The 17227-nt window shown below is 34.9% G+C and overlaps 1 protein-coding gene across 2 annotated transcripts in view; it reads left to right on the top strand.

The window, feature by feature from the left end:
- Positions 1–16728, top strand: part of LOC150102374 (zinc carboxypeptidase-like) — a 49126-nt gene extending 32398 nt beyond the window's left edge. For both annotated transcript variants that reach the window (XM_090398977.1, XM_090398976.1), the window contains exons 3-7: positions 5983–6084; positions 14214–14386; positions 14478–14573; positions 14750–14845; positions 15878–16728. In XM_090398977.1, coding sequence (XP_090255103.1) covers positions 5983–6084; positions 14214–14386; positions 14478–14573; positions 14750–14845; positions 15878–16042 — 632 coding nt within the window. In that variant the 3' untranslated portion in view covers positions 16043–16728. The remainder of the gene's footprint in view (positions 1–5982; positions 6085–14213; positions 14387–14477; positions 14574–14749; positions 14846–15877) is intronic.
- Positions 16729–17227: the final 499 nt, after the last annotated feature.

A 17227-nucleotide genomic window follows, 5' to 3' on the forward strand; every position in this document is an offset into this window, starting at 1 on the left:
CCGTTACCCTTATCCAGTTCAACCGTCACTGTTTTAAAATACATGAGCAAGTTACTGAGGCATGATCTACCCTTCACAAAACCATGCAGTCCCCCATACAGTATCCCATTTTCATCTATCCCATCCTGTATTTTCCTCTTGACTATTTTCTCCAAGACCTTGACAACGATTCCTTATATGCTGATCGGTCGGTAATTTACAACAGTAGTCTTGGAACCACCTTTATTCAGTGGAACTGTTTTCCCCTCTTTCCACCCCGTCGGGACTAACCCAGATCTGAGACTCAAATTAAACAAAATGGTCAAGGGCACTGACAATTCTTTAGGTGGTGCTTCACGTACGACACGAGCTGGTTTACCATTCAATCCCACTGATGTATTGACATTGTTTTGTAATAGACTATTCACCTTCACTTCATTCACCACAATTCCCATATAAGCTATTGGTTCATTCATTCCTGCAATGTCACCACCTGGATGATATACTCTTGCAAAGTACTCGCTCAGTAATTCCACTATATCAACTGATTCGGTTACCTCCCTACCATCGGCATTCTTTAAAATCAATCTGCCATGTACATTTTTCCTTTTACTTGCTACATATCTAAAAAACTGTTTAGGATTCTCTTTAGCCTGCATGGCCAATGTTCTTTCGTAATCCTTTTTTGCTTTTCTTACGACACTCGTCACCCTTCTGGCCTGCGCTTTATAACGTTCATGTGCCTGCCGGTCACCCTTCTCCTTAAATTCCCTCCATAGTTGTTTCTTTTTTTGCAACTCAAGCTTAATGGTGTTATTCATCCATTTAACCCCTACTTGATTTATTATTCGGACTCTAGGTATACAGTCAGCCATTGCTTCATGCAAGCACTTCTTAACTACCTCCCATGCACTATCAACTTCTAGTCCTTGCAGTTGTACATGCCATGGCACTGAACCAATCAAACTCCTAAGCTTGTCAAACTTTCCCGCCCGATAATTCCACATGTACCATGTCTTAATTGTAAATTCCACACCTTTAGCCACCTCCCAAGTCAAGACCCTATGATCTCTCTCTCACCAATTGGTGGCAGTGTGGTCATATTCGTTACAGTCAGATACTCAGATGCAATTACTTGGTCAAGCACTCTCTGACCCCCGTAGTATTTTCCATTACATGCTGTCGCAGACAGTTATCCCTTAATAACCACATAAAATCCAATTCGTTCCTCCCATGTGTCCTCTCCTCCCTCCAATCAATGCTACCATAGTTGAAATCTCCCATAATAATTACCCTCCTTCCAATCATTTCTTCCATTTGCTTATGCATACTATGTCCACCATGTATTCCATCACCTGGTCTTTAGCAGCATCCAACTGTATATTTTGTTCTGCTAGTTTCAATCACACTAAATAGCCTCAAATGTGCTCTTTTCTCTATCCTGCAGTTCCACTTCTATTCTCCTTGGCTGCAGATCATCAGCTATCATCAATAACATTCCCCCCCCCCATTTTATTCTCCTTGTCACTCCTGAATAAGTCAAGTAGGAGTTAAATGGATCAATATCATCAAGCATGAGCTACAAGAGAAAAAAAAAATTAATTGTGGATGGATTTTAAGGAGAAAGGTGACCAGCAGGCACATGTACAAAGTACTCGTGCCTGCTGGTCAAAACAAAAGCACAGGCCAGAAGGGTAATGAGTATGGTAAGATAAAAGTGGAGTATGAAAGGAAATTAGCAGTACAAGAAGACTGTTTCTTCTTCTGCAAAGTGACATGTTCGTGTATGTATCTGTTGTTTAATGGTATTAAACACCATCCAGAAACAAAATAAATTAGATAATATTAAGTAGCTGATATTTTTGCTGGATTTCAACAGTATATTCAGAATGTAAACAACTTGTCATAATACATAGGAAGTAACAATTACTGTTGGAAACCATTTAAATTGTAATAAACAAAAGAACTTGGAATAGTCTATTTAGATTAAAAAAAAAAAAAAAGGTTACAGTCATTGGGTTAGAGTAGGTTTATTATTATTGCACGAACACCTCCGTGGAGTCCTAAGACACATAGGGGACTCAAATTATCAACACAGTATCTATCATACCTTGCCTTGAAACCATTAACAGACAAAATTACTCATAGCTGACTCAGGCAACCAAATTCCATTCATTCACCACTCTCCAACCAAAAAACCTAGTGCTGATAGATTTGCTAACCACATTCTTACCCAACTTCCAGGGATGACCTCTTGTTCTGCACCAAATGTTTCTATCATATTGCTCCCTTCTTTTTTTTTTTTTCCTATCAGCGAACATTTGCAACCCACAAACCCTCTATCTATTCTCATGGGAAGCATTCCACAGACCACTCACCATCTTGGTTACTTGCCTGTGGATCCTCTCCACCACTTCCTCATCCCCAAGAAACTCTAGTGGCTAGATCTGAGCGCAGTAATCCAGATGTGGTCATATCAAGGTTTTTATAAAGAGGGAATGATAACTCTTTTCTCTGCTTGTTCAATAACCAAGTAATCCTATGAGCTACCCTGGCTACTTAATTAGTTCTAAACATGAACTTTCTATCTATTACTACCCCCCCCAAATCCCTAGCTTCATTAATTTTCTAGAGCGCAGCTTTCTGAAGGTTGTACATAGCATGTAATCTTTCTATCCCAAAATGCATAACTTTATCCTTTTCCACATTAAATTGACATCAGTTATGTTTTGCCCATACTGTTGGCCAATTTAAATCATCCTGCAAGCTCTCTACATCACATTGATTAACTATTACCCTTACCCAATTTTACATCAACAAACAACTGAATATCTCCTTTTAAATTATTTCCTATATTATTTATCTACAAATTAAACAGCAGTGTTCGAAGCACAGAGCCCTGTGCACACTTCTAGTCACCTGCTTTCTCCTGGATTGTACTCCTCTATATAGCACTTTTTTGATGTGTGTCCAGCAGCCACCCTCTCATCCACATTTGTTCTAATTTGTGTAACAGAGTTCCATGTGATATTTGGTCAAATGCCTTTGCAAAATCCAGCAGTGACATTCTTAGCCATTCCTTTTATCCAACTCAGTTATCTCTATTATAAAAAGTTATAAATTACTAAGGCATGACTGACTCTTCATAATGGCACATTGCCCCTCACAGAGTATCATATTCTTATCCACTCATTATTGAATTCTCTTTTTGAATAATTTTTCCACCATTCCTGAGGTACTGATTAGTCTATAATTTGCCACTACAGTCTAAGAACCTTTCCTTTAAAATAAAATTTATTCCTCCTTCCACTCTCTTGGGACTTTGCCAGAGCTGAGACTTAAATACTGTATATGTTGGCTTATAAGATGACTCTCAAATACTACAGAAAACCCCTCGAAATCACAGGTTATCTTATACGGAGAGTATAAAAAGGGAAGCTTAATTTCTTGGATGAACATTTAGGTAGTTACAATACATCGTTATTTAAGAAAATAGGCAGTGGTTAAACAAATCACATTAATTTTTTTACTACATAAATTTATTTAAAATATTACAATAGATGCAAGTCTTAAAAAAGAAATAATTATTAACCTCAATTTTCATGTTAATTTTCTTCATCTGTTGAAAATAATTCTTCAGATTCATTGTTTAAATGATCATCATATGGATCCCAGTTTGAATCCAGTGAATTGATTTCATTTTCATCATCATCAGTGTCTCACAACAGATCATCTTCTATACCATCCATAAGATTAGAGATACCACACTTTTTTTAAATGATTTTATTAGTCTCTCCTTTTACTTGATTCCATGCTTTGATCACAAAATTGCACAACATATCAAGTGATGCAGTGCACATAGATCCACTGTTAGTAAATGATTATTCACCAGTCAACATCCAATTATTCCACTCTTCTCGCATGTGATCTTTAAATGGTTTGTTCAAGCAAATGTCTAGTGGTTGCAATATAGAAGTTAAACCACCTGGTATAGCAGCAATTTTTTGTGTTATTTTTTTTCTATAAGACTTTTAGTATTCTTGGTTAAATGACTACAAAACACATCCCATACTAATAAACTGTGTTTCTTCATTATACTGCCTGGTCGCGTGTTCCACACATTATTTATCCATAATTTCACACCATTTTCGTCCATCCATCCTTTTTCGTGAAAATGTACAAAAACACCTGAAGGAAATTTTATCTTAGGTTTAGTTTTAAGTTTGAAGATGATCATTGGTTTTAACTTGGTTCCATCAGCCAAACATGACAACACAGCCGTAAATTGTTTTTTCATAACCTGTACTTTGAACTAGCACACTCTTACTACCTTTAGACTCCACTGTTTTATTGCTTATCATATCAAAGCTCATAGGAGTTTCATCCGTATTTCCAATATTTGACAATAGAAATTTATGTTCTTGTCTCAACTGAATAATACATTTATGGAAACTGTTAAGTTTGTGGTCAAGATCTACTGGTAGTTTTTAAGCAATTTTCGTTGCTCAAAAAAAATAACGGATATTCATGGATATAAAATTAACGGATATAATAACAATACTTAATATTTTATACAATATAATACAATACTTTCTTGCATTACATTAATGCGAGAAAGAAGAAATTGCTTAAAACCTAAAAATAGCCTAAAATTTAGGCCTCATCTTAAAACTTGAGCCAATATCTATCTCAACCAATCCCACAGCTGTATTTGCATTCAGATTCTGCATTAGCCTAAGTATCCAATTCATGAACCTCTGTCACAGCAGTCCTTGTCACCTCTGCCATAACAATATCTTCATTTGGATAATATACCCTTCCAAAGCAGTCACTCAATAGCTCAACAATTTCATTGCCTCTGTCACTTCTCTACTATCTGCACTCATTAAAGTTATCCATCCATAGTCATTCTTCTTACTTGCCACATGACAAAGAAACTCTTTGGGATTTCCTTTTGCTTGCTCAACTAATTTCTTCTTGTAATCTGATTTTTCCTTCCTTACCATGCTGGTCATCTTTCTTGCCTGATCCTTGTACTGTTCATGAGTTAGCTGGTCACCTTTCTCCTTACATATCCTCCATAACATTTTCTTTTTTTGCAGCTCATACTTAATGATATTACTTGTACATCTAACTCCTACCCAATTTATCCTCCTGACCTTGAGTATACAGTGTGATATTGCTTCTTTCAGATACCTCTTGACTATCCCCATGCACTGCAAACATCCTTCCCTTGCAGAACTTTATACCACAGCACTGCCTCCTGAGTGTATCTTATCATCTGCCTTGTAGTTCCACATATACCCCCTCTTCTTAACCCCATTTAAAAACAACTCACCAAATTTTTGGTAAATTAATTCATCCATTATTTGTTCAGACTAGGAAAGTGTTTCATTGCTGCTTTTGACTCCAAAAACAATCTTTGTATTAACTTTGGTAAGTTTTCCTGTAAGTTTTTTCTATTTTTAATTATGAGTGAAGGACTATCCAAAGCATGGATAGCCCTTTGTTGTTCGATGATTAACAACAGCCAAATTAAGACATGTTTAAAAGTACATATATCAGTTATTTTTTAAACAGCACTGCCACAAACATAAGAGAATAGCAGTGCTTATCGCATCTCTAGTTACTAATTGCAGAACTAAGTCCATTATCTGAAGTGCAGATAGCTGATCTAGAAGGTTAATATGAACTTGCCAAGGGATGGTTTACTATGCCACATATCTGCTGATTACTAAAAATGTCTAGTAACAGTTTTGTCATGGATATGTAAAACTTCTGAAGTAAACGCTTTTTTTTTATGAATTTTTTTTAATAATGCTGTGATTTCATCTTTTAATAAACTAAACAAAATCATACATTATGACTTTTTAAAGTAGAATGGGTAGAGTTATGTATGTTTATTAGCATGTTTTTACTGATGCACAGATAGGTTAACATTAAATTTTTTTATGTATTCTAAATCTGGTTCTGATGTTTTTATAACCATTTTTCTTCCCTTAGAACCAGAGTGTTGGGTTTTAATTGATCTTACAAAAAAATTCAAATTCGATGCATTTGTTTCATTCCATTCTGGTATCAGAGAAATTTACTTACCTTTCGCTGGTAAGTTATTTTTTAGTTAATTAATTATTCATTGCTTATTATCTATGTTTTATATATAGGGTGAGTTTATATATTATAAACTCACATAGTGGGGAAGAGAGAGCTTTGAAAAGATAAGTTTAAATTGTGTATGGCAATAGCGATAATTATTTAAATTAGTTATCGTTGTATGATAGCTGTGATCGGTGGGCAGTGTTTGGTTTAGTTAAAGTTCTGTGTTTATTAAATTTCTTTGTTTCTTGTATGCAGCTTTGAGCATGAGTAAAATGAGAATAAAACATAAGATAACATATAAGACAAATGCAAGTGGCATGGATTTTTTGAAAATGGTGAGATGCCATGAATGCAGTATGTATGCTTGGGGAGAGATTGAAGGTATTTATGTAGAGTGGATTAATAGGAGAGATGAGATAGTTTGGATGTTATGGATTATGAGATATTATTGAATGTGTGCAGTAGCAAGCAAAAGATTATTGATGTGGCTATGGAAATAAGTGGAGTTGATAGTATGAACGGGTGCTTGAACAGTAACAGTATGATAGCATGCGTAGATGGCGAGTTAAGCAGTGAGTGGTAAGACAGTGAACGTGCAAGGTATTGAAAATGTGATTTGCATAAATGGCACTAAGAAAGTCATTGAAAAGATGAAAGCTGAGCTAATAAAGATGAGACAAAAGATTAAATGTATGAGGAATGAACTGAGGAGAATTGCAGATTTGCATAAGAATGTGAGGAAGAATGAGATAAGATTTAAAAGAAATATAAAATGATTTGTGAGTGGCAGTGTCTGGGGATTCGATGGTAAGGTGAGTGAAAAGATGCACAAAATCTGTTTTCTGGGAGGTAGAATGAGTAGGATAATAGAAGCATTAGATAAGAGGAGTATGTGAGCAAAAGAGTTGGTAGTGATAGTTGTCAAATGATTTGACTGGTAACAAGAAGAATGTAAGGAGGGATGTGAAAGCTGTTAAGGAAAGTGAAAGATGAGTGTAGTAGGTAAGGTAGGCAGTATGTTGCCCAAGTATGATAATGATAAATTGAGAAGGTGAGCAAAAATTATGAATGGCATGTTAGCAGAGTTATGTGAAGAAAAAGGAGTTCATTTTGTGAATGTGTGTGGGATGAGTTTGTGCGGATAACATTTGAATGGATTTGGCATGAGTTAGTTGGAGAAACTGCTACTGCAAGGGAAAATGACTGAAGTGAATGTAAGACCTCAGGAAGCAAGAGGTGTTGTGGAAGAGCAAGAGTGTAAGGTAAGCATGTTTGTGAATGGAGAGGTGAGTGGCATGAGTGAAGAGAATGATAGAAGGAACACAGAGCATACAGGAAAACAGGGAGACACTGTGTGAAAGATATAGATGATAGTTTCAGGAGTAGGTGTGTGAGCGGGGATAACATTTAAGTCTAGGGAGGGGTATAATATCAGTGATGATAGACAGAAATGGATGGCGGGGGGGGGATATGGAGAAGTCATATCTGAGAAGTGGGATCAGTGGGTCTTATGAGTTGGTGTATATGTTTACAAATGCTTAGAAGTGTTTGAAACAAGGGGAATGAAATTGTAGCATCGATAGTTCATTTGCCCAAATATTGTTGGTATAAGTGAGACATGATTGAACAAGGATGACATTCTGACAGGAATAGAAATGGAGGGATTATGTAGTCTTTTGTGAAGATAGGAAGAGGGGTCCTATTGATGATGGAGAGTGCCCATCTTTGGTGGAGATGCACGAAGCAAATACTGACAGTGGTTTTGAAGCAGCATGGTGTTGGAGGTGGACAGGATGAAATGTTTAGTAGGATGTTGTTATAGAGCTGGTGATGTGGAAAGCAGTGAGAAAGAAATGTTAAGCAAATTGGTCTGGCTAATAAGAAAAGTGTGATCATTATGGGTGATCTCAATTATGGTAATATTAATATAGACTGGAATGAAGAGAGCATCAGAAACCAAAGAGAACGAATTTCTTGAGTTTTTAAGGGACAAGTACATAATACGTGTGGACAGACTTATGTGTTCGTCGAACAAGTTGTTTATTATTTTAACGGTATAATAGAACACAGAAACTAAGTAAATCGTTAATTTATTAACTTGATGCTGATAAAGGGAAAATATACAAACAAATTGATGGGACAGCCATGGGCTCCCCCCTTTCTCCCCCCCCCCCCCAGCCAACTTTTACATAGAACACCTGGAAAAACAAGCAATCAATACAGCCACTCGCAAACCAACACTTTGGCTACGCTATGTTGATGATGTGCTTGCTATTTGGCCACATGGCCCTGAGACATTGAAAACATTCTTAGCACATTTAAATAGCCAACATCCAAAAATCCACTTTACTATGGAACTGGAAGCCAACAACTGTCTGCCCTTCCTGGATACACTCATCACACGTCTCCCAGATGGTTCCTTATCATTTTCAGTTTTCAGAAAACCCACACATACAGGCAGATACTTACACAAACAATCACACCATCATCCTTCTCAACAATATGGCATATTAAAAACGCTAACCCATAGAGCGAGAGCAATCTGTTCAAATGACAAGGCTCTTACTGCTGAACTCACTCACTTACGCCACACCTTCTTGGCCAACGGCTACAATCCACAAGAAATAAACAAAATACTAAACACTCCCAAGAAACCCCTCCCACCATCCACCACAGAGAACTACAACAAAACAGTCACCATCCCCTACATTAAAGGCACTTCCGAAAAGATCTCAAGAATTCTCAATAAACATAAACTACGCACTACATTCAGACCATATAGCAAATTAGCCACCCTCATCCGCTCACCCAAGGACAGCATTCCTCCTTTATCACATCCAGGAGTCTACCAAGTACCCTGCTCATGCAATCAAGCCTACTACGATCAAACAGGAAGAACTGTGAATATCCGCATCAGCGAACATAAACGATACGTCCGGAAATATCATTATGGGAAGTCGGGCCTAGCAGACCATGCTCTGGATACCCCTGCACACAGGATCAACTGGAAAAACACAAAAGTACTACACAGAAACCCATATAAATCAGAGAGATTGTTCTTAGAGGCGACAGAAGCGCTAAAACATACTCCAAATCTCAACTAATATGGCTGTATTAACTTGCCGAAGATCTGGGAGACAGTCATATTAAGAAAAAACTAGCACTTTTCTAGGACTCTAGTAATATATGATAGCTGTTTTTTTTTTTTTTTTTTTTTTTTTTTTTTTTTTTTTTTTTTTTTTTTTTTTTTAAATAGAGGGTGCCAAAATCAGGACTCTAGTCTTTGTGTTGCTGCTACAATTTTAAGTACACCATATTGTTTTAGTCTAGCGTATTGTGACAAACAGTGGTTTTTGTGCTCTGAAGATGCTGGTTATAATACCAGCGAAATATCAGCATCAAGTTAATAAATTAATTATTTACTTAGTTTCTGTGTTCTATTATACCGTTAAAATAATAAACAACAAGTACATAATAGTCCACATGGATCCCCGAGGGTCTTGAATTTGATTATCTCATCAGAAGATGTTGTAAATGAAGAGTAGCATCTTCCTCCAGTTGGTGAAAGTGATCACTTGGGTGGTGAGCAGCTATATCAGGACTCTTGTGAGAAAGGGTATATGTGGATCTATCAGGCAGGTGATTATGACAAACTCAAGAGGTGACTTTCAGTGATATCATGGAATGAGCAATTGGATGGGAAGCAAGTTAATGTTGCTTGGTCTTTACTCAGGAATTATCTGGCAGAGGCAATGACTTGAGTGTATTCCAAAGGTCAGGAGATTAAATAAGGTAGGTGTAAAATGACTGAATGAAGAGGTGGGGAATGCAATTTGAAAGAAAGTCATTGTTGGAGGTAGCATAAGATGAGTGGAGATAATCAGTTATATGAGGTGTACAAAGTGCAAGCAAGGAAGGTGACTTAGTAAGGATAACAAAAATGCAGTATGAGCAGCAGTTAGCAAATTACTAAAAGAAATCCTAGGGAGTTTTTTCGATATGTGGCCAATAGAAGGAACAATGATTATGGGAGGATGATGTTGGTCAGCGATAATGGGAGAATGAATGCTAAACACAGAGGAGAATATAGTAGAGAAGTTAAATGAGCAGTTCATTAAAGTATTCCATCCTTGTGATTATAACATAATGTAGAACTTGAGCAGTGGAAATGGGGGAGGAACCAATGATGGTGAGTGAGCAGGAGGTATATGAGGAATTGAATAAACTAGATGCCAACAAGGTCATGTGTCTTGAAGGATTGTTTCATAGCGTTTACAGCTTTAACTTACATTTTTACATGAGTCTTAGATTAGATCAAGTTCCAAAGTAGTGAAAAGATGGCAAAATTGTTCTGCTTCATAAAGGGGATGATAAGACTAAGGCTTTGAATTATAGGCCAATCTTGTCTGAAGTTGTGGAGAAGCTGGTGAGGACCAGGATTCACAACTGGGTTGATGGCAGCAGAATTCCCTTCAATGGACAGCATGGATCTGCTAAAGGAAGATTGTATTTTAGCAATCTGCTTACTTATTATAACAATGTGACAAATACATTGGACAAGGGGGATGCATATGCAGTAGTATATTAAGATTTTGAAAAAGCTTTTAATAGATTGCCATGCGACAAACAAGTAGTTAAATTGGAACAGATGGCATTGGATTGAAGATTGGCTGTGGGAATAGGTATCAGCAGATTGTGTATGAGAGAGAGTGATATCCCAGAAGAGGAAAGTTATTAATGGCATGCACCTGGAAGTGGGAGGGTCTGTTTTGGGGCCATTGTTGTTTAATTTGTATGTAAATGACATTGGGAAGGGCTTAAATTGTGATATATATATATATACAGTGCGGATAATCCAGAGTTGGAGGGAGTTATGAGTAAAGCAGATGTTGAAGCCTTGTGAGAGGACCTAATTACTGTCTAAATGGATGAGTGTGTGTGGGGGATGCTAGTTTAATGTAACAAAGCGTAAGGTTTTAAAATTTGGGAAGCAAAGATGGAATGCAGAGTTTGATTGGTGGAGATATTTTAGAGGAAGAGAATATGAAAGATCTCTGGGTGTTAGTGGATAGGGGCTTGGAATTTTGTGGACAATTTTGCTAAAATTGTGAAGACATGACAGCAGATTATAGAAATGATGTGATGTCCTCTATGGCATGTAGAAGTAAGGATGTTTTGATTCCATTGTTCAAGGCTTTAACAAGGCTTTCCTCTTCTGGGATATCACTCTCAATGAAGTAAAATTCTTTAGTTATTCAATATTTACTTTGTTAAAGTAAATAGAATAATAAACGATATATTTAAGATGTCTTTAATATAAAGATATATTAGAATCACACTTTATAATATCCTATGGAAGCAAAACATGGGCCATAAGAAAGAAAAAAAGATGAAAAATGACTTCAAACAGCAGAAATGAGATGTTTCAGTAAAACAGCTAGTTATACCAAGTAGGACCATAAAACAAATGAAACCATTTTAATTTAACTGATTAATTTTTAAACTGGTCCCATTATTATATCATATTGTTGCAGTATGCAAAACAACAAACTGTTTTTGTGCTCTGAAGATACTGGCTAGCCGAGTGGTTAACGTATCTGCTCTCCAGTCAAAAGGCTGCAGGTTCGAATCCTGCCATGGGCATGGATATTTGTGATTGTCTTTGGAAATACTAGTGGTGGTGGTCAGTGGTAGATGGCGTTGGTGTGGTTGCGATCAGTTGGTAGATTGAGTGGCGAAGACAGACTTGTAGAGCAAGTATCCTCCCTCGATGAGTCTTTGGACTCCCAGGAGGCATCTAATAATAATAATAATGCCAGCGAAATATCAGCAAATAAGCTAATAAATAGTAATTATTTTCGTATAAGTCTGTTCTCATCAATACCGTTAAAAATAAATTAACACGTACAGCGAACACATAAGCCTTTTCGTGCATTTGAGAATTCTTCATGCAGACGACATCGTACACAAGACACGACAATTCGGTAAGTGGAAGCTAAAATTGGCACAGCAACTGAACAGGTTAGCCTTCTTAAAGAGGTGCTCAGATACCAATTTAATACCAGATTGTGTCAAAATTAAAAATAAGTTTCATTCAGCCAAAGCCCAGTGCATTTACAAACAAGCGAGTTTAGCACTACTATGTGGAGCTTTCAAAAATAAATTCAACTATCAACATTCTACATGACAAACCATGTGATATTTTAAACACGGAACTGTGGAATATCCTTGACAGCATCTCCAACACAATGGCTAATAAAGAATTAGTCAAAGTTAAAAACTGCCACCAGAAAAAATTTGAAATTCTCCAACAATTGTGAATTTATCATCAGTAGCCTTAACCAATGAAGCTACTAGTGCATTAAGTCAAGGATACAATTTTGCCATTACTCCCAGGCAAGTTCCAAATGCCAAGATAATGGCTTCTGTTGAACAGGAAATATACGACTTGCCTCCAGCAACAGCCAATAAGATTCATTTAGATGTGGTCAGCATCCTAATCTATTCCAAGCAACCCAAAAACAATATCCCAAATAAGGAAATCATTTTTTTTAAAAGAGCTTCACAGTAATAACCGCATTGTTATAACTAAAGCAGACAAAGGGAATGTAACTGTGGTGATGAATTCAACAGAATATGAAAACAAAATGCACACACTTCTACAAGATCAGTCAACATATCAAATTATAGATTGGGATCCTATCAACTCTCAAAAGAATAAAGTGTGCAAATTATTGAAAAAAGGCACTTCCTGGTTGAGTTTTAACAAACTCAACCCTTCCATGTTAAAACACTTTTTCTACTATAACTGGACTTAAATCATTCAATATCATTAACAGTATCTTATTCTCTTCTCCTATCTCATCTATCATTTCTAAAAATAGTATTCTTTGCACTAGATACCCTTATATCTCGCTCTGAGAGCTATGTCTCCTTAGTTTCTACATTCTGAGGCTCAGTGTAATTCACTAAGTCGACAAGCTTTATCCCTTTTGTTTTTGATACTCCTGGCATTCATGTATAGACATAAGTTACCTCCAGTTTTTGTGTACTTCATATTTATAGTCTGCATGATCTATATGGATAACCCTCAGGTATTGAAATATCTCGAAGCATATTTGTTATGAAATGCAATAAAAATGCAAAAATCAGCAGAGTACAATAAAATGTACAATAAAACATGAATTTTTCTAATTAAAAAAAAAACACAAAAAAAAACAATAAATCACCTAATTTGTGAGAATTACACAAACCTAATGACTAATTTACACAAGCATTACACAACCCCCCCCTCCCCCAAAAAAAGATAAACTGATAGTTGTGTTAAAAAAAAAAAAAAAAAGTGAAGTAAGTTGCATTGTCAACTATCGGTTTCCCAAATCATTGGCATAATAACGGAATTTATTTTGCCTATGCCACATATTGCTTAGCAGTTAAAATTTTGGAACATGTTAGGAAACTTACTGTCCTCTTCCTGTGGGGATGGATTGAGTCTTCCGTGTTTCCACAACAACCTCCAGGAGTCTCAGTTTCTTGTGTGTTAGGAAACTAAAATACAATTAATAAATATAAAATTATTTTCTTTGGATTGTGTCCTTAAGCAGTGCAATACTGTAACTACTCATGACACAAGAAAGCAAGCTTCATCTATCATAATGCAGTCGCTTTAAGAAGCAGCACTTTCTTAACATAAGTGTGTTTGCCTGTTTACAATATATGTATATTTTATCTTTCTTCACTAAATAATTTAAGAAATGAAGTTCCTACATTTCAGTTTTAGTATTGGTTTAAAATTACTGTTCCTCTGTCTGAACAGCATCTTATTTGGTTTTGGTAATTGAAAATATTTATTTTATCGCCAGACATCTTGCCTAAAGATGATTAATAATCAAAATGTTTTTTTTTTTGCAATATGCTTCAGTTTCTCTTGTTTTGTACATTTATTTCTTTATTTAAAAAAAAAAGGAATTTATTATTTATTCATTTTTATGCATTTGATTGCATTTATCATAATGTTGATTTTAGCCATTTGGATATTATTTCAGTTACTTATTTTGATTCTGATGTTGAAAGGATTAACAGCTACTAGCACCAGGAAACTAAATCGGTAATTTATTATGTAACTAATTTGACAGATTCAAAGTCAAGAAAACTTAACCGGAAACCTGCAAATTTCCAAACCATGATGGAACTAGCAAAGTTGATGTCAGAAGTTGCAACTCCTCCTTATATCTATGGCCAAGCTTTTAGAGTTATTCGCTATCCTGCAGATGGGACCATATTTGACTATATGGCAGGTGAAAGAAAGGTAAAAATTTTATTATCGCTGAATGGATTAGTTAAGCTCTATTGTTATTTTGAATCTGATTCATGACAGATGTTTTACATTTTTTGTATAGATTCACTTTTCTTATGCTGTAGAATTGTGGGGTGATGGAGATTTCCCTGGACTCCACTGTTTTGATCTTTTCAATCCACCCAGTGAAAAGCTAATGGTAAGAAATTTGTATCTTATTAATTTAATTTGTTCAGTATATATACATTGTCAGGTTCTTTTACAAGCCAAAAATAAATTTAGATTTTTATGTATAGAATGCATTATTTGTAAAATTATACATGTAAATTATAATTCTTAACTGATGAGACTTATTTTGCATTCCTATTATTTTAGGAGACGCTCCAATCTGTTCATCCTATCTATGAAAAATTTTTCTTTTTTCTCATTGAATGGAAGGAAAAACAGATTATGTTGGCATTTAGTATAGAGGTAAGAAGCATAAAATAACATGTTCTTGATTAATAGGTATGGGTTGAATCTTAATTTTAAAATGTTGTTTAAAGGAGAATTCATTTGACTTAGTTGACTAGAAACTACATACAGAATTGTTGATTGAAAAAAAATTTAATCCCAAAGAATTTGTAGGATAGATAACACTTTGCATGGCACAGTCAGTTCAACTTGTGTATTCTTCCTTATCTTGCTAACTACATAATTGTAAAGTCATCTGTGGAAAAGTTATAATTACATTATTATTATTATTTTTTAATTTTGTGTTCATTTCTTTCTTAGTTACTGGCTTAAGAGGAGTCTTTTGAAGAATTTTCTGCTCTGTGTGGAAGATGTATACTAATTGAAATTATAGCATTCATAGTTTCAATTAGTATTAATTTATGACTGTTGTGTACTATTTTTTGTTATGATTAAAATACAGTTGAAAGAGTTGCTGTTTCTTTGTCTGAGAATAATTTAAAACAGCTATACTCAGACAAAGAAAGAGCAACTCTTAAAAGTATTGTCCCATTTCAAGAAAGCCAAGCATCATAAAGATCACTTCTCTATATTATATCTCTCCTCTTTTCTGGTGTACTGTTGCCTGAAACACTATGAAATGAAATCATTACATTTAACTAGCATATATAAATATCAAATGATACCTAAAAACATTTTCCATTTTTTCCTCTTCTTTAGTTTCATTTTGTCTGTTAAAATGAAATAATGTTAAAAATGTTGCTCACATAAATTATTAATTTTAATGCAATTAAGATAAAAATTACAAAATGTGTAAATTACTCATAGTCGAGTACAATATATTTTAATAACATTAATATTAATAATCCAGCAAAAAGGTAAAAAAAAATTATATTCAATACTACTTCTCCTTATGTAACAAATGTGTATAGTCAAGTGCATCACATGAAGTAATGTTTTTCTTTTAATATTTTAATTCCTACCTTAAGCAGAAATGAAACACTGATTTTTTTTTTTTTTTTTTTAATTATATATATTTTTTATATATAGACAGATGGACCTTCCTTGACAGTTTGTTTTATCATGTTGGGAATGGTTGTTACAGTTACAGTAATGGCAGCTTGTAGCAATAAACTTCCAGAATGGATGAGATTACATCCTCGAAGAAGAGTTATCAGTTTGAAGTCTCTCAGTTCTACACTTCATGTCAGTTGACATTAATTGAATTAAAAGTGTTGGAGTAATTGAGGTAGCATCATTTATTTTAGTAAATGTATAAAAACAAAGTGCAAAACATGTAAAAATACAGTAATATACCATTTATCTAACCTCAAAACAATGACTTTTCAATTAACTGACCCTTTTATGTCAACCATCTTCTGGTATAGCACATGCAATTGTACTTCAGTTATGCAGCCTTTAGTTATCAGAATGCAAATTACCTTATTTGGTAGATTGATGGTAGATTACTGTAATAATTTTGAAAAGATATTTAAAATCCAAGAATTAGGCTCTGAAAATTAGTTGGAAACCGAATGAATTCATTTTTTGATTCTTTTCCACTTTTTATTATGTTTGCAGTTGAGATCTGCAGTATGGGAAGGGGGGGGGGGGAGAGTGTGTGCATGCAATATACATCTCTCAATACAACAGAACAAACATGAAAATTCCCAGCCTAAGCCCTGTAGCATCATTGCTGTTCTTAAAAAAATAAAAAAAATAAAAAACTTCTGTTATAACAAAGTATTTCTTTGATCCCTGTGAATTTGATATAATGAGAGTTAATCGTAAAACCAAAAACTTTCAGACATCTACCTGATGATCTTATGTAATATGATGATGTATGTCTAATTGATGTCATATATGCATTTCAATAAAGAGAGCGAGAGAATTGTTTTTAAGTTTTTAGCTTTATTTCACAAACAAACACAATATAATGATGCAGGCATTTAATTTGATGTGCTGCCTTATTTGAAGATATTATGTTGATATGCATATCAAGTTTTATAATTACATATCAAAGTGAAATTATGGCTCTGAAATGGGAGGATGAGTGAAGTATGTGGATGTGCATTTTACCATATATCAGGTCATCCCAAAAGTAATGTCGTTTTTAACATTGTTTTGAAAGGATATAAAAGATAAATCACTTGCTAATTTAATCAGGTATATATATATCTCTGTTTGAATCAATGCCCTTCCAATCTTGTGAAAGCTTCATAATGCCATTTCTGTAGAAATCTGGAGGTTTAGAGGCAAATAAGTCACATAGGTTCAGTTTCAGTGCTTCTAATGTATCGTATTGTGTTTCATTAATGAAATGCTGGAAATTTTGAAATAAGTGGTAATCTGAAATTTGGAAGATGTGGAAGCCTTTCCCAGCTGAGTTCCTTAATCTTG

The sequence above is a fragment of the Typopeltis vanoorti genome, chromosome 10 (genome assembly GCF_054136105.1).
Source record: "Typopeltis vanoorti isolate ZY-2024b chromosome 10, IOZ_Tvanoo_1.0, whole genome shotgun sequence".
Taxonomy (NCBI): domain Eukaryota; kingdom Metazoa; phylum Arthropoda; class Arachnida; order Uropygi; family Thelyphonidae; genus Typopeltis; species Typopeltis vanoorti.